This window comes from Lithobates pipiens, unplaced genomic scaffold (assembly GCF_037356315.1).
Source record: "Lithobates pipiens isolate NorthernLeopardFrog02 unplaced genomic scaffold, aLitPip1_a1.2 Scaffold_1, whole genome shotgun sequence".
Taxonomy (NCBI): domain Eukaryota; kingdom Metazoa; phylum Chordata; class Amphibia; order Anura; family Ranidae; genus Lithobates; species Lithobates pipiens.
Genome location: NW_027507685.1, coordinates 211407767 through 211432879, shown reverse-complemented (window position 1 = coordinate 211432879; position 25113 = coordinate 211407767). Strand labels below are relative to the sequence as shown.

The window sequence follows — 25113 nt, the reverse complement described above, 5'->3', positions numbered from 1 at the left end:
GGTCAGATCTCCTGTGTAGATCCCACTGAGTGCCAGACAGGGACAAGAGAGATACAGAACCAGTGTCCGTTGTTCAGTGCAGTCATGGGCAGGAGAGGGTGCTTGGTAGGCTGCACCCTCTCCATTTCTTTGCTGGTGACCAGTTGTTGATGCTCCTACTGCATGATATCCCTTGCAAGTGACTGTAATATAGTATAGTATGCTGGGAGGTACTACAGCCGGATAGGTGCTTCAACTTACTATTCCAACAAAGGTAAGAAATATGACAGATGGTGGAGCTTTTAAGGAGGGGGAGAAGATGAGGGCAGTGGAGGGAGGGGGTTGTATGCAGAGGGAAGAGCTACTATTTGATGCCATTTGGCAGATATGTGTGTGTGGCGGGCATGGTTGATTTCCTGCACTTATTCTCTGATAAAAAAAGCCCTGATTAAAATAATCAACTTGCTGCACTTAGAGGGCGCTGTTCTTTGTCTTACCTATGTTTCAGAGCCTCTTCTAACTTTTGAACTGGCAGCCTTCTAGAGGCAGCATATTATTCTCCCCACACAGACATATTGATTTATGTGGACTCGTTTTATTGCCCTGTTTCATTGCCCAGCCCATTCCATCTTGCTAATAATACGCAGCTATATCCAGAGTGTGCCATAGTACCCAGTTGTCTGTATCTGACCAAATAGGTATTTTTATCGGGTGAAAATACATCATTTGGGGGTGCACACATGGTGGTGGGTAGTAAGATTGAGGATCACAGTGGTGATTGTGAGCACAATTACAAGTCTTTTTTATTGGTTTATCTATATAAAACTTAACTATGTTTTTTGTTTTAATATGATGTATATACACTTTTGAGTGGAAGTAAGACATGAAGCATCCTGGAAAAAACACACAAGCAAAGCTGCCCCAGGTGAGTGATTAGCCATCTATCTTCTAGCCACGTGTGGTGAAGGTACTAGCACTGATCATCTGATAAGCTACAGAAAAGAAAAGGATCCGGAATCCGCTGTACTTCTTCAATCTTTATTGCATGTTCCATAAAATCCTCACAGACAGGTGAAAGTTAACGCGTTTCATGCTACGCCTAGTGCTTACTCATAACCTCCTCTTTATAGAACTTGCTTTGTGCGCTGGTCCAAATCATGTAGGGCTGTTTTTCAGGGCTTGGGCTTGGCCCCTTAGTTCTTGTGAAGGGAACTCATAAAATATAACTAAAGGCAAAACTTTTGTTTTCAGGTTTGGATAGAGGGGGGAGGGATTAGAACACGTCAGTTTTTATTGCTGTCTGTGCCCTCATTAGGGAGATTCATCCTCTCTATTTGTCCTGTTTACTATTCTCATTGAAATTAAAAGAGAATAACAAACCTTTGGTTGTCCCCAGAAATGTAATATGGGGAAATCTTCCAATGGAGACACTAGTTATGGTGACCTGGGGGTCCCCAAGGAATTCCCTTCATTTGCAGGGATTTCTTCTCACTTCCTGTTTGGATATGGGGCAGGATGTTAAGGGAAATCTCCACAATGGGACACAGATGGTGAAAAAAAATCTGACAGGGGTTATAACCCTCACTCGCTATCCAAAATAAAATAAATGTTTGCCTATAGTTCTACTTTAAGGCATCAGCATACCAAGATATTTTGGACAATTTCATGCTCCGAACTTTGTGGGAACAGTTTGGGGATGGCCCCTTCCTGTTCCAACATGACTGCGCACCAGTGCACAAAGCAAGGTCCGTGAAGACATGGATGAGCGAGTTTGGGGTGGAGAAACTTGACTGGCTTGCAGTCCTGACCTCAATCTGATAGAACACATTTGGGATGAATTAGAGCGGAGACTGCGAGCCAGGCCTTCTTGTCCACATCAGTGCCTGACCTCATAAATGCGCTTCTGGAAGAATGGTCAAACATTCCCCTAGACACACTCCTAAACATTGTGGACAGCTTTCCCAGAAGAGATGAAGCTTTTATAGCTGCAAATATTGAACCCTACAGACTAAGACTGGGATGCCATTAAAGTTCATGTACGTATAAAGGCAGGCGTCTCAATACTTTTCATAATATAGTGTATATATACAGTACATAGCAAAGCATAGGTATGAATCCAGCCTAAGGTTTGTGTTTTTATTTTGAAGTTTAGGATGAATATAATAACCTGGGTTTTGATGGCTGGTGTAGAGATGTTTTATTAACCACTTGCCAAACCAGCCGCCGCAGTTGTACTGTGGCAGAATGGCAGGGCTGGGCGAAACGACATTATGTAACGTTGCTTCGCCTTGTGGCCACTAGGGGCACGCACACCCCCTGTTTGCCCACGGAGCCGATGCGAGTGCCTGGTGGTCGTGATCACCGCCGGGCTCCCGCGATCACTCGTGGCACACGGAGAACCGGGATCTGTGTGTGTGAACACAGTTTCTGGGTTCTCTAAGGGGAGAAGAGACAGATTGTCTGTTCATACAGAGTATGAACAGGGATCTGTCATCTCCCCTACACAGTCCCCTCCCCTTTTGAGTTAGAACGCACGCTAGGGAACACATTAACCCCTTAATCGCCCTCTAGTGTTAACCCCTTCCCTGCCAGTGACATTTACACAATAATCAATGTATTTTTATAGCACTAATTGCTGTATAAATGCCAATGGTCCCAAAAATGTGTCAAACTTGTCCAACGTGTCCACCATAATGTCGCAGTCCTGATAACAATCGCAGATCGGCACCATTACTAGTAAAAAAATAAAAATGCCATAAAACTATCCCCTATCTTGTAGACACTATAACTTTTGCGCAAACCAATCAATATATGCTTATTGCGATTTTGTTTACCAAAAATATGTAGAAGAATACACATCGGCCTAAACTGAGGGAAAAAATAGTTTTTTTAATATATATTTTTGGGGGATATTTATTATAGCAAAAAGTAAAAAATATTGTGCTTTTTTCAAAATTGTCGCTCCTTCCTTTTTTGTTTATATTACAAAACATAAAAAACGGAGAGGTGATCAAATACCACCAAAAGAAAGCTCTATTTGTGGGAAAAAAAGGACGTCAATTTTGTTTGGGAGCCATGTCGCATGACCGCGCAATTGTCAGTTAAAAAGACGGAGTGCCGAATCGCAAAAAGTGCTCTGGTCAGGAAGGGGGTAAAATCTTCCGGGGCTGAAGCGATTAAAGAAATATTCTTAGATACCAAAAGTCTGATGCTTAAAGATATACACAATATTTAATTGCTAAGTGCTCATAATTCAGTCAGTAGAGGGAGGGGAGCAGTTAGGCAGCAACAGGTATTTGTCTGCACGTTGCATTGAGGTTTCAATAGGAAGAAACTGCAAGCTCAGAAAAACGAGGTCTCTCTCTTCCAGCTAACAGGGGTCAGTAACAAGTGGACAGAAAACCTGTGGAACTTAACGGGGGACCAGGCATATCTCAAAAGACTGATGGATAGCGCCGTTGCTGTTGGGCAGAGGAGAGAGATCGATTGTAGAAAGATCCTCATCTGATTTCAGGTTAAAGTTTTGCAGGATAACAATGAGAAAAAGAAAAATCTCCATTCTTGCCATTCCTTCTCCTAGGCAGATTCTCCTTCCTGTAGAGACAGAGAAATCATATTTTGTACTCGTGTCTAAAAGTTTTGATGACTTGCAACAAGCGAAGTGGAGTAAACACCTTTGTCAGTGTACAAAGTGTCTATCCCCATACATGTCAATGTAAGTATAAAAGTACTGGTAGTTTCAAACACCTAATGCCATGTACACACGACCAGACTTTTCAACAGCAAAGTTCCGACTGAACGAATCCCTCGGACAATTCGAACGTGTGTGGGCTTCATCTGACTTTTTCTGTTGAAAAATCTGATGGACTTTAGAAATAGAACATGTTTCAAATCTTTCCACCAGAACCAGTTCCTATTGAGAAAACCGCTCGTCTGTATGCAGGTCTGATGGACCAACAACGACGGAAGGGCAACTATTGGCTACTGGCTATTGAACTTCCTTCTTCTAGTCCCGTCGTACGTCATCTCGTTAAACGATCGGACTTTGGTGTGATCGTGTGTGGGCAAGTCCGTTTCAGCAGAACTCCGTCGAAAAGTCAGTCGAAAAGTTCAGATTTCATTCCGACGGAAAGTCCGGTCGTGTGTACGCAGAATTATAGGCAAATCATAAGCAACCCAGAAGCAGGTCAAAGACTAGAAATCAAACTATCTGCCATCTATAGACTGCTTAATCTTGCTCTTTGTTCTGTGTTATTAGTTCTGTTCCATCCAAAATTTTAACACCTAGTACAAACCTTTTCATATTTTTTGTTCATCCCAGCAGGTTGAACGAAAAAAAACAAAAAGAGCTTGGAAGGAGCCGCTGTACTAAGTATGCGATCTTAGTACAGCGGTCTCCCCTGAAGAGCTATTGTGTTCTGACAGCTCCCCCCATAAGAACACCTCAGTCAGTGCTCTCAGCCATTGGCTGAGAGCGCTAATCAGATGCCAATCGGCAGACCTGTTTCATGCCCCTTCCAAGTCCAAAGTTGGCCAGTTTCTCTTGAAAGGGCCGATGCCGCCTGACATTCACCCATGTATACTAGGCGTAAATAAAACCTTGAGATGTACAGTATCTTGGCAAAATAGTTTACTTTGCTAAGTACAATCGATTTTTATCTAGGCATTGCTTAAATCGTGTGTACACCCAGATACAAAAATATAATACATTGCAGCTTAGATGTAGTGGCTGCATTAGATTTCTTTTTACAGGCTTTACTTTCCTTTATTTACACCTGTTGGTCTTCATCTGCCTTTGACAGACCAAGCTTTCCAGCAAAAATGGCAGTTAGAGTGTTGAGACAAACCATTTAACATAGACAGGGGTGCTTACAGTGGCTAGCTTTTAGGCCTTCACACGGTCGATTACACGCATGCACCTGATTCCAGTGGCAAGAATCAGCATATTCTTGCTGCTGGAATGGCAACTGTATGCGAACAGCAGTGGCCACTAAGTCTGTAAAGTAATGACAAGTGCCTGATCCCCTGATCCCCTGCGCTACCATGTGCAAATGTTAGAAACTATTTCTGTGAATTCTGTGCAATTATCGCAAATCTCCACCAGTGTCCCTCCACCTTCCAAACTAAGCGCTCACCTCCACTTTTTACCTTCCGCAGGTCACTATACACCTTCCCTTTTAAGGGCATAAAGTTTGTCTAGTGGGTTTTTATTCCTAGTACATCAACTGTATCATATAGTAATCCATATCGGTGGTGCTCATAAAAGAATCCGAAAAGCTAACATAGTGCTAAATAATTTAAAAATTCTTTAATAAAAAGCCTAAAAGATAAAAACTCAAATTTTTCAGTGACTGGCTCTGGTGCACTCAGACAGCATGCACAGCACATTCAGAGTGTGCAGCCCCCTTAGGGCACTTGGGTTTTGTAACAGCAACCAGGGTGTAAACTTCCTCTGTGTGTGTGCTGAGGGTAGCAGGACCCGCTCGACGTGATTCGTCACATGTCACGTAACTTTTTCAAGTACTCCTTGAAAAAAAATATGTGACGTGTGACATAATGCAATTGAACGTATTTATAGTTATAGTATCATAATCGTATGTCTATTGCCACGACTTTGTATTCTCATACGTGTTTTTAACCATTTTGTATCAATATATATTTTTATTATTATTAATATATTAGATACATTTTTGGATAGTGACGATATAGTCCCAACTCCAGAGGGTTATCATTTGTAGCTGTAAATCAGGGCACAATACAACAAAAGATCTTATCTCTACACTTTTATGGAACTTTGCCCCTCAACGGTACCCATACCTGTAGAAAATGGCATGAAAGCTTCATTTTTTTTTAATTGGCCCTTCTCATCCAGAAAACGATTTGGGTCAAACAAATGTGGGTTGTGGAAGTATTTTGGATCCTTCAAGACTGAAGTCAAAAGTGGGAAGACGGTTGTTCCCTAAATGGAGATGAGTAGAAAGAGACGACAAAACAGTGAGCTATCCATTCTACTGAGTTATGTTATGGATTGATAACCTGGTTAGCATGGTGGTTTGCACAATAGCCACCCCAAAAATATTTGCTATCTTTCCAGGGGTGTATCATGAAATCAGTGGGCCCTTGTGCAAGATTAAAGGTCGGCCCTATGCATTGATTTTAATTAAATTTTCGCGGCGAAATGTTGGCATGGTTTAAATTGTGCTAAATAGTGGGTGTGGCTTAAAGGGGGTGTGGTTTAATAGAGTCTGAGATTACATATTTAGTGAAGAATGTGGTAATGTTAAATAGGGAATGTACAGTGTGGAGTGTTCAGAGGTGGGTACTATGTGCAGGAGAGGAGTGCAGAGTGTATGGAAGAGGGTAGTATATGCAGCAGAGGAGTGCAAAGTGTATTGAGGTGGGTAGTATGTGCAGGGGAGGAGTATGGAGATGAGAAATACGGAGAGTGTGGCAGTGGGTAGTATGTTCAGGATGGTGTCAGCAGGGCAGTGGACGGTGTCAGCAGTTCTTTTATTTATTTTTTATTTTTTTATTTGTGTACAATTTCATTTTGTAGTATTCTTTCTTCATTTTTTCAAAATGCTTTTTGAAGGCCAGTCAGTAGAGCAATAGACAGTGTCATAATTTTTTTATTTTTATTATTTTTATTATTTTTTTTATCCATTTTTTGTACAATTATTTGATTTCTATTATTTTTAAAAAATAATGTTTTACAATTTTTTATTTTGGGTGGGGGGGGGGGAGGGGATGCTAGGAGGTTGCACACACCATCCTCCTGGCTGTATGCATCAATGTGGCAGCACGGTGGTGTTACTGTATGCATACTTCCAGAATCATTGTATCAGGCTGGTAGTGTGCTCAATTGTGAACCCCTAGCAGTGTGACATAACTATCACTAAAAATGTACAGTCAGAAGCTGCCCCTTCACTCTTCCCCCACCCCCCAGTAATGTCCTCCTCAAACTTCCAGCATGATTTCAATACTTTGCTAACAGTGGGATTGCGTCACAGCTATGTCAGAGCTTATCATAGCATCAGTTTTCTTCCACCCTACTTTGTTTGTTTTGGTTTGGGGGAGCTTCCTACTTTCTCAAGGTGCTGGGGTATTTGCAGTGGATTTTCGGGTTTTATGTTAGCTTGCCATTCAATTTCTTGGTCCTTTTATTTTCTTGCCCAAGCAGCAGGCAGGGGGACTATTGGGTATTTGAAGGTGGTGCTGGTTAAATATTGGTGGAAAATAGTGGGTTGGGCCCATCTGAGGTATTGGTATCCTTTCCTAACTGTGGAAAACTGTGGATTGGGCCCATCTAAGGTATGGGTGTCCCATCGTAACAATACGGTGGTAACATCGGGGTATTAATTAGGTTGTATCTGGTAGTACGTAAGTGGTTAATTGGCCCTGAGCCGGTGTAGTTGCAGCTGGGGGCCTTTGATTAGGTGGCAGATACAACCGGTCAATTGTGAGTCTATTAGGCCTTCAAAGACCTTAGACCGGGCATAAGCTGAGGTTGGTTTATTTGTTATGCATTGACTGTATTATATGCATTAAACTTGTTTTCTTATGAATGTTGTATTTAATGGTTTGTAATAAAAGGCTGCTATGGCCATTCGACTCCATTCGAAATTAAATGTGTGGTCTGATCATTTTGGAAGGGGGAATTGTTCAAGTGTTTAAAGGGGTTGTAAAGGTAAATGTTTTTTCACCTTAATGCATTCTATGCATTAAGGTGAAAAAACATCTCACAGTGCCGGCGCCCCAAGCCCCCCCGTTTTCTTACCTCACCCCTCGAAAGTCCCGTACTCGCTCCCAACTTCCTCTTCACCACTCAGCCTGGCCGCTGATTGGCTGGAGTGGATGGATTGAAGGCAGCGCAGCCATTGTCTCGCGCTGCTGTCAATCACATCCAATGATGCGGCGCGCCGGGGGGCGGGGCCATGTGATACAGCGAGCGGCTATAGCTGCCGGATGTATCATGGGAGTGCGCCCGCAGGTGCTTCTCACCATGCGAGGGAGCTCGCATGAACGTGAGAAGCACCTGCGGGAAGAAGCAGAGACAGCTGCCGAGGGACCCCAGAAGAGCAGGTTCGGGGCCACTCTGTGCAAAACGAGCTGTACAGTGGAGGTAAGTATAACATGTTTTGTTATTTTAAGAGAAAAAAAATACCTTTACAATCCCTTTAATGTTTTATATATAATTGGAGCCTCTACACTCTGAAGGTCCCTCAGTCATGAGCTCACCAACATACCAGTTCTGGACTCAATACAAATAGTGACCATTATAATATAATGTTCCAATGTGTTGGTATGTCACAGGGCCTCCTTTATTAACGATTTCTGCAGGTAACCTACACTGTGGGACTTGCAATTCAGAAGTAGCCTCAAACTCAAATTATTGCACAAGTAAACAAAAACAAAAAAACCGCCAACCTTTGGGATGGTGTAGCCTCGGAAGCTAGTGGTTTTAGCAGCTGCATGAGGTGCTCCTAGTGGTGCAATATCAGCAAATCTCTGTATCTCATGTATCACGGCATCCATAAATGGCATCTTGCTCCTATCTTCCACAGATGGGAAGCGATCTAGGCCAATCACCTGGTTTATTTCTTGCTGGACTTTAGCTGGGAAGAGATAAATCGGTGTTTAGGAAGAAAAGTTTACTTTTCAAGCCCACTGCACCCACAATCACTGTGCCTGCACATTGGGATTTTTGCAAGAGATTGACCATTTGCCTCAGAGTAATGGAAATGTTACTCAGCATTTTTCATAAGAGCTGAAGTGTAGAGCTCCACCACCACCACCACCAGTCAACATGCAATTCAAAATTCAAATTATTCTACTTTCAATAAATACATCATCGCAGGGTTTGTTTTCTGGTCTTTGCTCTGAGTTTGATGAAAGGAGCCAGGCTTCTTTAACCACTTGCCTACTGGGCACTTTCACCCCTTTCCTGCCCAGGCCAATTTCCAGCTTTCAGCCCTGTAACATTCTGAATGACAAGTGCGCGGTTATGCAACACTTTACCCACATGAAATTTTCTTAATTTTTTTCACACAAATAGAACTTTCTTTTGGTGGTATTTAATCACTACGGAGGTTTTTATTTTTTTCTAAACAAACAAAATACCCTAAAAGTTTGTTATAGAATTTTGCAAACAAGTGCATTTTCTACTTCACTGATGTGTGCTGATGAGGCTGCACTGATGGGCACTGGTGAGGCACACTGATAGGTGGATAGGTGGCACTGATGAGGTGGCATTGGTGGGCACTGATAGGTGGCCCTGAAGGGCACTGAGAGGTGGCACTGATAGGCAGCACTGATGGGCACTGATAGGTGGCACTGATAGGCTCCACTGTTAGGTGGCACTGATAGCCACTGGTAGGCGGCACTGATAGCCACTGGTAGGCGGCACTGATAGGCAGCACTGATGATGAGGCACTAGTGGGCACTGAAGGGCACTGTTTGGACCGATAACAGAATCCAGTTATCGGCCTTCTTCTTCTATCCTCACACTGTCAGCATGAGGAAAGAAAAGCCAATAACTGGCTTGTGTTTACATCCTGTGATCAGCTATCATTGGCTGACAGCTGATCACGTGGTAAAGGGCTGCTGTGATTGGACCTTTACCCTTATGTGAGAACTCTGCGATCACGTGGTAAGCCTGTGCTATAGTAGTCTTTCGGTTCTATCACGGGCAGTAAGCAGTTAAATGTTGCAGCACCCTGCCCTGGTTCATCTTTTAAGTGCGTTATAACATCCCTGGAATTGCTTTAGGTGCTCATTCTCCTCCCTTCTGGTTGCTGTGTAATCTGGTGATCAGTTGCTTAAATATGCATGTCTAAGGCTGGGTTCACACTATTGCAAATTGGATGTGGGATAATCCACATCCAATTCACATGTCAGGAGATTGGCACCGACTCTCTATGGAGCTGGTTCACACATCTCTGGAGTGGCTTCGGAACGAATTGCACAGGAGTCCTGTGTGTCTTCTGGTCCATTTCAGGTCCAAATTCAGCCAAAGATTTGGACCAAAATTGGACCTAAAACGGTGAACGGGGACACTCCAGAAACCCTGCCGTGAGCCGCTTCATATGGCAGTGTGAACCCAGTCTAAAGCTCTGGAACAAAATGATTAATGGCAGAGAAAGATAATGAGAGGTGTAGCAAAAACAGTACAGATCAGTAAGAAAGGGGATTTGCTGATGATTGAAGTTGTTCAGACAGAAAGTGAAGAATATGCTGCAGCAGCGAAGGCTTATACTGTCAACATTCCAGTTTGTAGGGATTTGTGAGGAATCTGATTTAGCACAGAAGATGACTTGCTACAAAGTTGGAAAATAAGGCAGTTCAGGCATTTGCAGCAAGATCAGTCAAAGGAAGATAATTAGAACCCGACTGGCCTCTCATACCTAGAATGTCCGGATGCTTGAGAAAAATCCTCAGACCAAGTCTTATTGTTGTACTTGTGGTTTCAGTGCCGGCAGTAAATAAATTCATCACTGTGGCAAACAAGTTTTCAAAGTGAAACTCTGTGTTGGGATTATCCTTTTCCTGAAGAAAGATCAGAAATCACATACTGAAAACCTTAAAGAAGAATTCCAGGTATGGCAATTTTTACAATAGACCAGCTTGGACCAATATACAGTGCCTTGAAAAAGTATTCATACCCCTTAAAATCTTCCACATTTTGTCTTGTTATAGCCAAAAATGTAAATGTATTTTATTGGGATTTTTAATGAGTGGCCACGAGTCTTGTTAAACTCCCTTCTGCAAAAAAAAGTTTTATCCCTATTGTGGGGTGTTCAGTATGGTATTTGTATATTGAAATCATATCCTGTCAAGTGTCTCTTCTCCAGAGAGAATAAGTTCAGTGCTCGCAACCTTTCCTCATAATTATTATCCTCCAGACCCTTTATTAGCTTTGCTGCCCTTCTTTGTACTCGCTCCATTTCCAGTACATCCTTCCTGAGGACTGGTGCCCAGAACTGGACGGCATATTCCAGGTGAGGCCAGACCAAAGTCTTGTAGCGTGGGAGAATTATCGATTTATCCCTGGAGTTAATACCCTTCTTAATGCATGCCAATTCTATTTTGCTTTGTTAGCAGCAGCTTGGCATTGCATGCCATTGCTGAGCCTATCATCTACTAGGACCCACTGGTCCTCTTTCACCCTAGATTCCCCCCAGAGGTTCACCCCCTAGTGAGTAGATTGCATTCATATTTTTGCTACCTAAATGCATTCTTTTAAATTTCTCTACATTAAACCTCATTTGACATGTAGTTGCCCACCCCATTAATTGGTTAAATCTTCTTGCAAGGTTTCCACATCCTGTTGAGAAGTTATTGCCCTGCTTAGCTTAGTATTGTCTGCAAATACAGGGATTGAACTGTTTACCCCAACTTCCAGGTCGTTTATAAACAAATCTAACAGGATTGGTCTCAGCACAGAACCATAGGGGACCCCACTACCCACCCTGACCTCCGAGTACTCTCCATTTATCACCACCCTCTGAACTCGCCCTTGTAGCCAGTTTTCAATCCATGTACTCATCCTATGGTCCATGCCAACAAAACTTACTTTGTACAGTAAACGTTTATGGGGAACTGTGTCAAATGCTTTTGCAAAATCCAGATACACCATGTCTAAGGGCCTTCCTTTATCTAGATGGCAGCTCACTTACTCATAGAAGGTTAATAGATTGGTTTGGCAAAAACAATTCTTCATGAATCCATGCTGATTACTGCTAATGATACAGTTCTCATTACTAAAATCTTGTATATAGTCCTTTATCAACCCCTCCAAGAGCTTGCATACTATTGATGTTAGGCTAACTTGTCTGTAATTCCCAGGGATGTATTTTGGCCCTTTTTTAAATATTGGCGCTACATTGGCTTTTCTCCAATCAGCTGGTACTATTCCAGTCAGTAGACTGTCAGTAAAAATTAGGAACAATGGTCTGGCAATTAGTTGACTTAGTTCCCCAAGTACACTTGTGTGCAAGCGATCTGGTCTCTGTGATTTATTAACGTTAAGTTTCCCAAGTCTATTTCTAATTCTGTCCTCTGTTAGCCATGGAGATGCTTCCTGGGATGTGTCTTGAGGACAAACACTGCAGTTTTGGTTACTGAAGCCCCCCAATTCCCTTGTGATGACTAAGGAGTGGAATAAATGCAATACCTTCGCATCTCCCCATCCTTTGTAACCAGCCCTCCCTTTTTTTTTATACTTAAAGCAGAGTTCTGATGAAAATAAATAAATAAATAAAAGTCAGCAGCTACAAATACTGCAGCTGCTGACTTTTAATGTTAGGACACTTACCTGTTACCTGTTTAGGGCACCTGCAATGTCCTCACCCAAAGCCGATCTGTCCCTCGACTCCCAGGTGCAGGTGCCGACATCTTCAGTAAGCCTAGTGGCTTCACAGCCTGGTTCCCTACTGCGCATGCGTGATTTGTGCTGTACGTCCTCACTGGGCCCTGCTGTCTTCTGGGACCTGCGTGTCTCCCAGAAGACAGCAGGGGGAATGGAGAGGGGCCAGATATGGTGTAGATTGCCGCAGAATCTGTGGCGATCTATCGCCGGAAGTGGGAGCAAATACCTGTATTATACAGGTATCTGCTCCTCCCTGAAAGGTGCCAAATGTGACACCAGGGGGCGGAAAAGTGGAAGTTTAATTTTTGGGTGGCACTCCGTTTAAAGAATTTTTTGGGATTTTTTTTGCTTTCCACTGCTATGTGTCTTTCATGCCCTAATTGCACTTTTACATTTCTTGTTGCATTCTTTGTAAAGTCTGAATGCTGCTGATGATCCCTCAGCATTGTATTTTTTGAAGGCCTTCTCCTTTACATTTATATGCATTTTTACATTGGAGTTAAGCCATCCAGGACTTTTGCTCACTCTTTTAAATTTATTTCCCAATGGGATGCACTGGGTAATGCCCTTATTTTATATGCTCTTGAAGCAAACCCATCACTCCTCCGTGTTCTTTCTTTCTAAGAATTTATCCCAATTTATATCTTCTAGCAAGGTTCGTAGTTTAGGGAAGTTGGCTCTTTTGAAATGTATTGTCTTTGTGTTCCCCTTGTGTTTCCTATTTATACTGAAGCCAATTGACCTGTGATCGCTGTTTCCTAAATTGCCCCTGTGCCCCATACCACAGGAAGGAGAAGAGTAGGACTAGAGTGGCCATGTGACCACTACATTGCATTTCTAAAGAAAGGAATTTAGCTTGAAACCTAGGATGCATATTGAGTGTACATTGTCCAGTGGTCCAGAGCAGGGGTCTTTGACCTGACTAGGGAGTTTTCCCCTTGCTTTATATCTGGGTGACAGGGAGTCAGAGTGATAGAAAATTTCCCCAGTTGGAACAGAAACAAAACCTTTGTTAGTCTTCTTATTCTGGTGACCCCCTTACCCTAGAAAAGTTCATAGGCCTTTTTTAAGCATGTTATAGTCTGACAAAGAGATTTGAGGCATCTTGTAAGTCTTTTTTTGTGTTTCTATCTATCACACCTAGAACAACATTCTACTACTGGTAGCCACATTGGCTACAGAACTCTACAGCTATCTACATTGGAATATTGCATGTTCCTGAGATATGTCTATTTATTTCCATGAGAAACACAGAAACTTCCCATCATGACTATTTTTGTATAAAAAACAAAAAAACAAAAACTAGCGGTATATGATTTGTAACTGAGCAAATCTTACCTCTTCCATCTTTATTAGGTAACAGTCAATAAAATCCCTGGGACAGTTTTGGTCCAGAGTTTCTTGATGCTCCTTGACCTTATCCATTACAAATGCTTTCAAAGTGGAGAGATTCTTCCATGCTTTTTGAAGAGGTCCAGGCATATGATGGAAAAGTTTTGGGAAAGCATTAAGTAGCTGCAATAAAAATAACCAATTATAAGCTGTGTAAATATACTGTATAACACAAAAGCACAATAAGGTATTATCCATTCAGTTAGCAAATAGCAACTTATATTTTATGGGTTGGGTTGTATAAATGTGCTTTATATGCTTTTGGGCAGCTCAGAACCACGCTATTTTAGCTCAGCTATAACCTAATAGTAAATATTTCCATCGGAGTTACATTCAGTTATTTTGGCTTTATTCATTTTCATCATTTTGTAAAACGTTCATGTTGAACATGGAGGGCCATATATGAAGTGAAGAGTGTAAAAATTACATAATTTCTATGTCTTCTAAGCCTAGACAGTATCTCACATTACCAAACACTTCTGAGCTGCACAATTAGCCAGTGCCTCCACGCAACATCCTAAAGTGGTGAGCTCTCTGAGTGATGGTGTCTGGGCCTCAACCCAACTCTTTGCAGACAAGGAGAGTCTTTTACCCATTGGTCTTACCGATCATCTCATGGCACCTTGTACATCATCTTCCAGAAGTCCACTTAATTCTGACTTCACTTTCATATGTTCTTCTCTCAGTGGAGAAACTTTTGTACAACTGCATACCTTGTTTGTGGTCCAATGTCCATCACCCAACTGTTACTCACTTAACTTTCCACAGCACGGATTCTTATACACGCACCTTGGTTAAAATGGAACTTTATTATGTCAATTGACTTGGGCACCACGGCTCTGCCCCCCTCTACAAATATAATAGCCTGCGTTGTTTCTTATTCTTCTTTTTCTTTAGTGTTGGAGTAATGTTCATATTTAAAGTGTATCTGTGGCCAAAACGTTTTTTTTTGTATTTTGGATAGAGTGAAGAAAGCTAAAAACTCCGGTCAGGCTTTAGGGCCCTTGGAGGCTCTGCTGCTGAGATTCCTTCATTTTCTATCCCATAAAAAGTTTGTCCTCAGAACAGGAGATGAGGAGAAATCTCTTTGACAGCAACACAGACAGAAGTATACTAAGGCTCCTTTTATACAGATGGACCGTGCAGGTCCACCTATCAGTCAATCAAAAGCCTATAATAGGAAAAAACAACATGTCGATTAAAAATATAATATTACTGAAGTCCCGTGTAGACAACTTCTTGTGTTCACAATGCAGGGCAGCTGCTTGGCACAGTACTGGTGCCTACTACAGGGATTTTCAACTTCCACAGGGATCCTACAGGTATGACACATACATATTTACATTGATCCAAGCTGAACCCTTTCATCTATGTAAGAATATCCATGCCTGGAATTCTTCTTTAATGTCCCATTTAATGACCCACTGCACAAAAGTCTCTTAAAGCATCTTGAGACACCCAAAAAATTGGAAGGGGAAGATGATTCCCACCCCGTGTTCATTCAGAATAGAGATAACTGTCAAGAGATTACATGGTCTGGTTACCTACAGCAGTGTTTTTCAACCTTTTTTTCAGTCAAGGCACCCTTTACAATTGTGCACAATCTCACGGCACACCAGTCTGAGGGCACGTTCACGGCAGAAGATGTGTTCAAGTGCACACTTTTTTGCACATTTCCAAATACATAAAATTTTTTAATAGGCTACTATTTGCACAAAGCGCGATTTTGTAAATAATGCTGCATAGCAAGCGTGAATACACACACATTTTGCTAGATACGTGGGGTGCTAGTAAAACTGCAAAAGACAGCACATTTTTGTGGATGAATCCAGTCATTCATTTGGATTTATCTGATTTCTGCTCAGAATCAGAGCGCATATTAGATGGGCCCAGAAGACTAAGGCAGTGTTTCTCACTCCGGTATACAAAGAGAGAGAGTACAGCCTGCAATTCTCCTCTGGCGGCTCTTAAAGGTGAAGCTGTACCCGTACCGGGTTTTGCCCAGCTGTGCCATTCTGCTGCAGTATATCTGTTATATGCGCTGGTTGGCAAGCAGTTAAATCACAAGCCTGTCACATATCGTCCTTTTGTTCTATCCTTTTTTTTTGAGTTTTAATAGAAGCCACGATATCCAATATGAATGCCTGTTGTTTAAAAGGGAACATATCAGATGAGAAATATGGAAGCTGCCATTGGCTTTGGTGCCATCATTGTTATCTTTGCTTCTTGGTGAGTCAGTGATCTCAACACCTGATGCATGCTTGTGGGGTAAGACACTGCTTAAACCGACCCAGAGCTTCAGATGTGTCAGGGCTGGACTCAGTCCTTCCTTCTCAGAGCTGGTCCCTCAGCTGTCGGATAATTGCCAGCTCCTATCTCTCCACAGTTACCTAGCTATTGATGATATCCTGCTGGTCAGTCCTGCCTAATTAAGCCGTCCAGTCCACGGGTTCTCTGCCTTCACCTTGGTCAACATCCCAGAGCTTATCGCCTACAGTCCTGTTTAAAGACTGGCTTTGCTGACATCCCGTCTGGTTCCAGATCCTGCTTGCTGTTCTACTACTTTGATCCCTGACTTCTGGCTTGGCTGACTATCCATTCAGGTTACTGAAATTTGGCTATGTTTTGTCTATGTTTGCTCTTTTTACTTTTATTATTAAACAAGTGTGATTTAACTGTACTTTTGTCTCGGTCTGATTTCATGTTTTCTGAAGAGATGTGGATATGGCTGTGCATGGCCTCAACCAGTGCTGCTGCAGCCACTCCCCTTGGCATATTTTAACATGGCTACCGGGTCTGCGACAAAGCCCTGCTGGTAGGTGAGGTGAAACATGTCAGGGGATGTGTCCGGAGTGGCACTGGCTGAGGCCATGCACAGCCATATCCACATTTAACCACTCGCTTACTGGGCACTTAAACCCCCCTCAGTCCCAGACCAATTTTCAGCTTTCAGTGCTCTCACATTTTGAATGACAATTACTCAGTCATGCAACACTGTAACCAAATGATTTTTTTGTCCTTTTCTTCATACCAATAGAGCTTTCTTTTGGTGGTATTTGATCACCTCTCGGTTTTTTATTTTCTGCGCTATAAATGAAAAAAGACCGAAAATTTTGAAAAAAAATGAATTTTTCTTCGTTTCTGTGACAAAATTTAGCAAATTAGCAATTTTTCTTCATAAATTTTGGCCACAATTTATACTACTACACATCTTTGGTAAAAATAACCCAAATTTTTGCATATTATATGATCTGTGTGAAATTTATAGAGTCTACAAGCTATGGTGCAAATCATAAAGATTTGCAAAAAAAGATCACATCTGATGTACTAAGGCCTATCTCCATTCTTGAGACCCTAACAAGCCAGGAAAGTACAAATGCCCCCCAAATGACCCCTTTTTGGAAAGTAGACATTCCAATGTATTTAGTAAGAGGCATGGTTAGTTATTTTAAGTTGTCATTTTTTCCCATAATTCTTTTCAAAATTACGATTTTTTTTTTTTTTTTTTCACAAAATTTTCATTGTAATAGCTTATTTCTCCCACACGGAATGTGCATACCACAAATAACACCCCAAAATACATTCTGCTACTCCTCCTGAGTATAACGATACCACATGTGTGAGACTTTTACACAGCCTGACCACATACAGAGGCCTAATTTTGAAGTAGCACCTTCAGGCATTCTAGGAGCATAAATTACACATTTCATTTCTCAACCACCTATTACAGTTTTGAAGGCCCTGGAACACCAGGGCAATGGAAACGTCCAGAAAATGACCCCATTTTGGAAAGCTAACACCCCAACGTAGAATCTATGAGGCATAATGAGTCTTTTCAATGGTTCATTTTTTTCCAGAAGTTTTCGGAAAATGTGGAAAAAAATGAAAACGCATTTTTTTTTACACAAAGTTGTCCGTTTATAAGATATTTCCAACGCATAGCATTTACATAGCAAAAATAACACCCCAAAATACGTTCTACTACTCCTCCTGAGTATAACGATACCAAATGTGTGAGACTTTTACACAGCCTGACCACATACAGAGGCCTAATTTTGAAGTAGCACCTTCAGGCATTCTAAGAGCATAAATTACACATTTCATTTCTCAATCACCTATTACAGTTTTGAAGGCCCTGGAACACCAGGGCAATGGAAACGTCCAGAAAATGACCCCATTTTGGAAAGCTAACACCCCAACGTATAATCTATGAGGCATAATGAGTCTTTTCAATGGTTCATTTTTTTCCAGAAGTTTTCGGAAAATGTGGAAAAAAATGAAAACGCATTTTTTTTACACAAAGTTGTCCGTTTATAAGATATTTCCAACGCATAGCATTTACATAGCAAAAATAACACCCCAAAATACGTTCTACTACTCCTCCTGAGTATAACGATACCAAATGTGTGAGACTTTTACACAGCCTGACCACATACAGAGGCCTAATTTTGAAGTAGCACCTTCAGGCATTCTAGGAGCATAAATTACACATTTCATTTCTCAACCACCTATTACAGTTTTGAAGGCCCTGGAACACCAGGGCAATGGAAACGTCCAGAAAATGACCCCATTTTGGAAAGCTAACACCCCAACGTATAATCTATGAGGCATAATGAGTCTTTTCAATGGTTCATTTTTTTCCAGAAGTTTTCGGAAAATGTGGAAAAAAATGAAAATGCATTTTTTTTTACACAAAGTTGTCTGTTTATAAGATATTTCCAATGCATAGCATTTACATAGCAAAAATAACACCCCAAAATACGTTCTACTACTCCTCCTGAGTATAACGATACCACATGTGTGAGACTTTTACACAGCCTGACCAAATACAGAGGCGCAACATGCAAGAAACACCGTCGGCGTTCCAGGGACACATAGCCTGCACATACCAAGAATTACACCCCCAAATACATTATGCTGAGCAAAGGGTAAAGAAAAGATTACCTGTGGTTTTAGAAGCGCAGTTGTCCACAGGAGGATATCACTGGTCCAGGCAGCAGGCAGGGACTTGGTCAGCAACAGCGAACACAGTTTTTCAGGCAGCAGGCAGGGATACTGTCCATATTACAGTCCAGGGTTAGTGCAGAGATGTCAGCAGTGCCAAAAATATTGGTCCTGGTAGTAGGCAGGTCCTTGTGGTGTGGTCAGTGCGGCATGATGGCAGTAAGTCCTACAGGCAGCAGACAAAAGTAGAGCCTCGTTCAGGACAGAATGGGGATAGGGGTAGAGGCTTCTCCCTCCCAAATCTCTTTGAAGCCTCCGAGTCTCCAGACCCTAATCTAGGAATAAGAAAACAAAGAAAATTGTTTTCTTCTTCCAGAAAAACTATACTGGAGCCCCTCACATATGTGAGACCCCGTGTTGAATCCCACTAGTCCAGTTGCAGAATACAAGATCAGTCCAAGAGGCAGGCAAATATCGTGGTCAAACAGTCCAAGGTCAGTTCCAGATCAGGCAGAGATATATACAGAATCGTTAGACAGAAGCATGGTCGAATAACAGTCCAGGGTCAGTTCCAGATGAGGCAGAGGTATGTACAGAATCGTTAGGCAGAAGCGTGGTCGAATAACAGTCCAGGGTCAGTTCCAGATCAGGCAGCGGTATGTACAGAATCGGCAGGCATAAGAGTGGTCAAATAACAAGCCAGGGTCCGTTACAGAGCAGGCAGTGGCATAAGGGGTGTGAAGGTGTATGAAGGCAGGAACTGAGGATTATGTTTACTATACTTCACTAAAAATTTATTGAAGTATGGTAACGCCGAAAACAGTCGCCTATACAGAGGCCTGGTTGGGAAGGACATTGTGCACAATAATAAGATGTGTCTCTTCTGACTCCTGCTTTGGTACACACCTTACATCTTTTTTGGCGTCTTTTGCCTGCTGGTGTGGGGGGAATTTTATCCGGAAAGTGGCGCTCGGAGAGTCGACTAACAACGTCTGATCTGATATTTTCTGGTGGGCCGTTTGGGAAAATAAGGGCTGTGAAAACTTCCTCCTGGTAGCCAAAGAAACGTTTGGGGTTTTGGGTGGCGTTGCTGTAAATTACATATGAATTGTAAATGGCCAATTGAAAAAAATAAATTACTACTTTTTTGTACCAATGATATGTCCGTCTTGAGACCAGATATGGTTCCATCATTTGGTCGTTGAAGTCGACTCCTCCCATGAACAAATTATACTCTGAAATACATTTGGGTTTCTTTACGGGGCCATTCCTTCTGGGGATTTCTACGAAGGTATCGTTGTGGATAGAAGACAACATATACACATCCCTTCTGTCCCTCCACTTCACTGCCAGAACCTCCTTGTTTCTTAGACTTGCGGTTTCTCCTTTCCGCAGCTTCTTGTTCACCAGACTTTGAGGAAAGCCCTTCCGGTTCTTTTTTACAGTGCCACATGCTGGCGTCTTCTTCCGGTGAAGGTTGTGGAACAGGGGCAGAGATGTGTAGAAGTTGTCTACATAGAGGTGGTAGCCTTTATCCAGTAGGGGGTATATGAGGTCCCAAACAATTTTTCCGCTGGATCCCAAATAATCCGGACAATTAGGGGGCTGTAGCTGGGTGTCCTTCCCTTCGTACACCTTGAAGGAATATGTGTACCCTGTGGCTCGGTCACATAATTTGTAGACCTTCACCCCATAGCGGGCCCTTTTGCTGGGCATAAATTGCTTCATCCTAAGCCTGCCACTAAATTTAATAAGGGACTCATCCACACATATGTGTTGGTCCGGGGTAAACAATTTGGGGAATATTTCAGAAAAATAATTTAGTATTGGTCGAATTTTGTAAAGGCGGTCATAATTTGGATCATTTCGTGGAAGGCATTGGGAATTGTCACTGAAATGTAAGAACCTCAGGATCATCTGATATCTGCTTCTGGGCATTACCGCGGAGAAGAGCGGTGAGTGGTGGAGGGGGTGGGTTGACCAGTAGGTACGTAATTGTTTTTTTTTGTTGAGTCCCATATTAAATGTGAGGCCTAAAAAAAGCTTGAACTCCTCCACCGTTAGGTCTCTCCATTCGTAGGGACGGGCATAATAGGAGGTCGGATTTTGAAAAATAAATTGTTGTGCATACAGGTTGCACTGGGCCACAATTGACGCCAACATGTCCTCCGTAAAAATTAAATTAAAAAAATCAATGGGGCTAAAATTCTCCGTGTCCACCTGGACTCCTGGCTGGGCGGTGAAAGGGGGAACATTGGCCTCTCCTGAATTAGGAGGAAGCCACAAGGGGTTCTGAAGGGCATAGGGAAGGCCAGCATGGCTCCTAACCCTTTGGGGCTGAGATGACACCCCACTGGTACTTGGCCTTTCTTGCTGGGGCACTGCGGTGCTGGTGGACGGCATTGCGGTGCTGGTGGACGGCACTGCGGTGCTGGTGGACGGCATTGCCTCACTAGAACGCCTTCGCTTGATGGGCCGGATATCTTCCTCCTCGGATTCATCAGTCAGTGTTTCACTGCTGAGGACTGGCTCATAAGTTACGTCTTCAGAATCCGAATCCGAAAAGGAATCGGAAGAGGAGCGCTCCCCGTTGCTCTTGTCGGCCGCGGAAATAATTTGGTACGCCTCCTCAGCGGAAAAGACGCGTTTAGCCATTGTAGCACTGATGGGCACTGATGAGGTGGCACAGATGGGCGTTTTTGAGGTGGCACAGATGGGCGCTTTTGAGGTGGCACAAATGGACACTGATGGGTCGGCACAGATGTGCACTGATTTATTGCACAGATGTGCAGATTTGTTGCACGGATGTGCACTGATGAGGCGGCAGATGGGCACTGCTGAGGCGGCAGATGGGCACTGCTGAGGCGGCACAGATGGGCACTGCTGAGGCGGCACAGATGGGCACTGCTGAGGCGGCAGATGGGCACTGATGGGTCGGCACAGATGTGCACTGATTTATTGCACGGATGTGCACTGATTTATTGCACGGATGTGCACTGCTGAGGTGGCAGATGGGCACTGCTGAGGCGGCAGATGGGCACTGCTGAGGCGGCAGATGGGCACTGCTGAGGCGGCAGAGATGGGCACTGCTGAGTCGGCACAGATGGGCACTGCTGAGTCGGCAGATGGGCACTGATAGGTCGGCACAGATGTGCACTGATTTATTGCACGGATGTGCACTGATAAGGCAGCAGATGGGCACAGATGGGCACTGCTTAGGCGGCACAGATGGGCACTGCTTAGGCGGCACAGATGGGCACTGCTGAGGCGGCACAGATGGGCACTGCTTAGGCGGCACAGATGGGCACTGCTGAGGCACAGATGGGCACCGATTGGTACAGATGGGCACCGATTGGCACTGGCTGGCACTGGCGGGCACTGGCTGGCACTGGCGGGCACTGGTGGTGCACAGATGGAGCACTGGCGGTGCACAGGTGGGCACTGGCGGTGCACAGGTGGGCACAGGTGGGCACAGGTGGCCACAGGTGGGCACAGGTGGGCACTGGCAGGGTAGATCTGGGCACTGGCAGGGTAGATCTGGGCACTGGCAGGGTAGATCTGGGCACAGGTGGGGTTTTTATAGGTTTACTGTCACTTTTTTAAATGTTCACAAACTCACAAACACCTTCGGTCTCCTCACACGCTATCGCAATGGGTGATGATCTCATTTGTTTACATTTGAGATCATCACCCATTGGAGGAGGCGATCGCACTGTAAACGGCCGCTGTGATTGGCCGTTTACAGCGATCTGTGATTGGCTGTGTCCAGCGGACACGGCCAACACAGATTTTCCCCGATGCGCGCTCCCGGGAGCGCGCGGGGAACTCTTAAAGGGGACGACGTCAATAGACGTAGTCCCGGAAATTGAGATCCGCGCTGTAGACGTCTTTTTACTATAGCGAGGATCTCAAGTGGTTAAAGCACTGGGTTGGTTTGAGCGGCATCTTACCCCACATATGTTCACACGTCTGAATTAGTGCCTGATGCCTGCTCCCACTTTCTGAATACTGGTAGGGACACCTGTTATCCTAGAACTAGTATGCTCATTGGAAGATTTCCCCTCTATTACTTTTCTGGGGACAACCGAAAATTTGGGGTTTTCTTTTACTTTCAGTTTCAATGATAATGATAAAGAGGATAAACAGAGGGGGTGAATCTCTTTAATGGTGGCACAGACAGCAATACAAACTGATGGGGGTTCTAATCCCTTTCCATTCTAAACTAAAAACAAAAAATTCCTTTAGTTATACTTTAAGGTGTGGATATCAATGCTATCTTTCTGACTTGCACTGAAACAAAAGAAGTGGTAGTTAGTCCTGGAATGAGAGGATTTTGAATTTGAAACCACAGTTTTGCACCTTTTGCAATACATTTTTCCTATATCAGCTTGTCTGCCTTAGCCCTTGTATACACGATCGGAGATTCCGACGGTATGTGTCCGATCGGAGCGTTTTGTCGGATATTCCGACTGTGTGTGGTCTGCATAGGACTGTTTCTGTCGGAATATCCATCGGACCAAATTTTCCAACTTGCCGGAAATATTTTCCGACAAAATGCTCCGATCGGACATACTCCGATCATGTGTAGAGAATTCCGATCGGACAAAGTGCCACGCATGCTCAGATCAAATTCCTACATCAAAGCTATTGGCTACTAGCCTGAACGTAGTCCCGTCGTAATGAAATAACGTCATCACGTTCTGCACGATCGGATTTTCCAACAACTTCGTCCGACCGTGTGTATACAACAGTTTCGGACAAAATCCGTCTGAGAAAATCCGACGGATTTGGTTGTCAGAATCTCCGACCGTGTGTACAAGGGCTAACAGCTGCTTGATCCAGTCAGACTCTCATGTTATCCTCCAGCTTTGAGTGGTACTCTAAATGCCGCCTAGACACGGTCTGATTTTCCGACAACAAATGTTTGATGTGAGCTTGTTGTCAGGAATTCCGACAAAGTGTATGTTCCATCGGACATTTTCCGTCGGAATTTCTGACAAACAAAATTTGAGCACTGGATCTCAAATTTTCCGACACAATTCCGACGCACAAAATTCCATGCATGCTTGGAATCAAGAAGAAGATCCGCACTGGCTATTGAACTTCAATATTCTCGGCTCGTTGTGCGTCACTGTGTTCTTGACGTTCGGAATTTCCGACAAGATTTGTGTGACCGTGTGTATGCAAGACAGGTTTGAGCCAACATCCATCTGAAAAAAAACATGGATTTTGTTGTCAGAATGTGCGATCGCGGGATTAGTCTACAGGTGATCACATCTGATGAATGCTTGTTCCAGGTCAGCAACTTGCCGTGTATTGAAGAAGGGGAACAATGACATCCCACTATGTATGGTTAAGAACATTCCTTGCACCATGAGAGCCTGACTGGATCAAGCAGCTGTAAGACAGACAAGCTGATATAGGAAAAATGTATTGAAAGGGGGCAAAAATGTGGTTTCAAATTTAAAATCCTCTCATACTGGTCTGGCACTTCTACAGGGATGAGTGACCTCTACTGAAGATAGAAATAGCCTTGAAAAGCTTAGAAGCCAGCTATAATCATTTCACATTCATTGCTTACATTCAGTCCAGCTTTACAATATAGAGACACACAGGTGTGTTTACCTGCCCAACTAGTGAATTTATTATTCTAAAGGATTCTTTCAGCATAGCAAGAAGACCAAGAAAATTATTGTCTTCATAATCAAAACGTTCACCAAATACGATGGAGCATATTACGTTGGATACCGCCAGAGTCAAGAGGTATGTGGGGTCAATAGGTGAACCTGGAAGAAGAATGAATTGGTGTTGTTAAAGTCCTATTAAACCCTTAGTGTTTTGTAGCCTAACACAATAAGCACGATAAAAAATAACATTCCCTAGTAAAGTAAATAAGCTTGCGAGCAAACCAAACTAATGAATCATAACCTTCTTAAGAGTCCATTCAGACAGGGGAAACACGACTTCCAGCGAGACTTTGGGAGACAACTTGGACACAACTTGAGTGAATCACAGCGTGACTTGAGGCAAATTAACCACTTGCCGACCGCCGCACGACGATATACGTCGGCAGAATGGCACGGGCAGGCATATTGGCGTATATATAAGTCCATGCCTGCCCGCGGGTGGGGGGCCCGATCGGGCCCCCCCCCGGTGCCTGCGGCGGTCGGCATTCGTTCGGGAGAGATCAGGGATGAGGGGACGGCCATTCATTCATGGCCACCCCCTCGCGATCGCTCTCGACGAATGGAAATCCCCCGTGACATCACTTCCTCTCCTGTAATGTAAACACAGGAGAGGAAGTGATGTATTCTCTCCTCCGTGTCGGTATTTTCCGTTCCGACACGGAGGAGAGCGGATCGGTGAGTTGCACCAACACTCTACACACACAGTAGAACATGCCAGGCACACTCACACCCCCCCTTTACCCC

The 25113-nt window shown here is 43.4% G+C and overlaps 1 protein-coding gene across 3 annotated transcripts in view; it reads right to left on the bottom strand.

Annotated features, from left to right (window-relative positions):
- Positions 1-1003: 1003 nt before the first annotated feature.
- The window catches only part of LOC143982702 (cytochrome P450 2C8-like), a 45449-nt gene continuing 21339 nt past the window's right edge, over positions 1004-25113 (bottom strand). For all 3 annotated transcript variants that reach the window (XM_077481655.1, XM_077481664.1, XM_077481645.1), the window contains 6 exons: positions 24308-24468; positions 13685-13861; positions 10383-10524; positions 8407-8594; positions 5797-5938; positions 1004-3573 (listed from right to left, as the gene is read on the bottom strand). In XM_077481655.1, the coding sequence (XP_077337781.1) occupies positions 3392-3573; positions 5797-5938; positions 8407-8594; positions 10383-10524; positions 13685-13861; positions 24308-24468 (992 nt within the window). In that variant the 3' untranslated portion in view covers positions 1004-3391. The remainder of the gene's footprint in view (positions 3574-5796; positions 5939-8406; positions 8595-10382; positions 10525-13684; positions 13862-24307; positions 24469-25113) is intronic.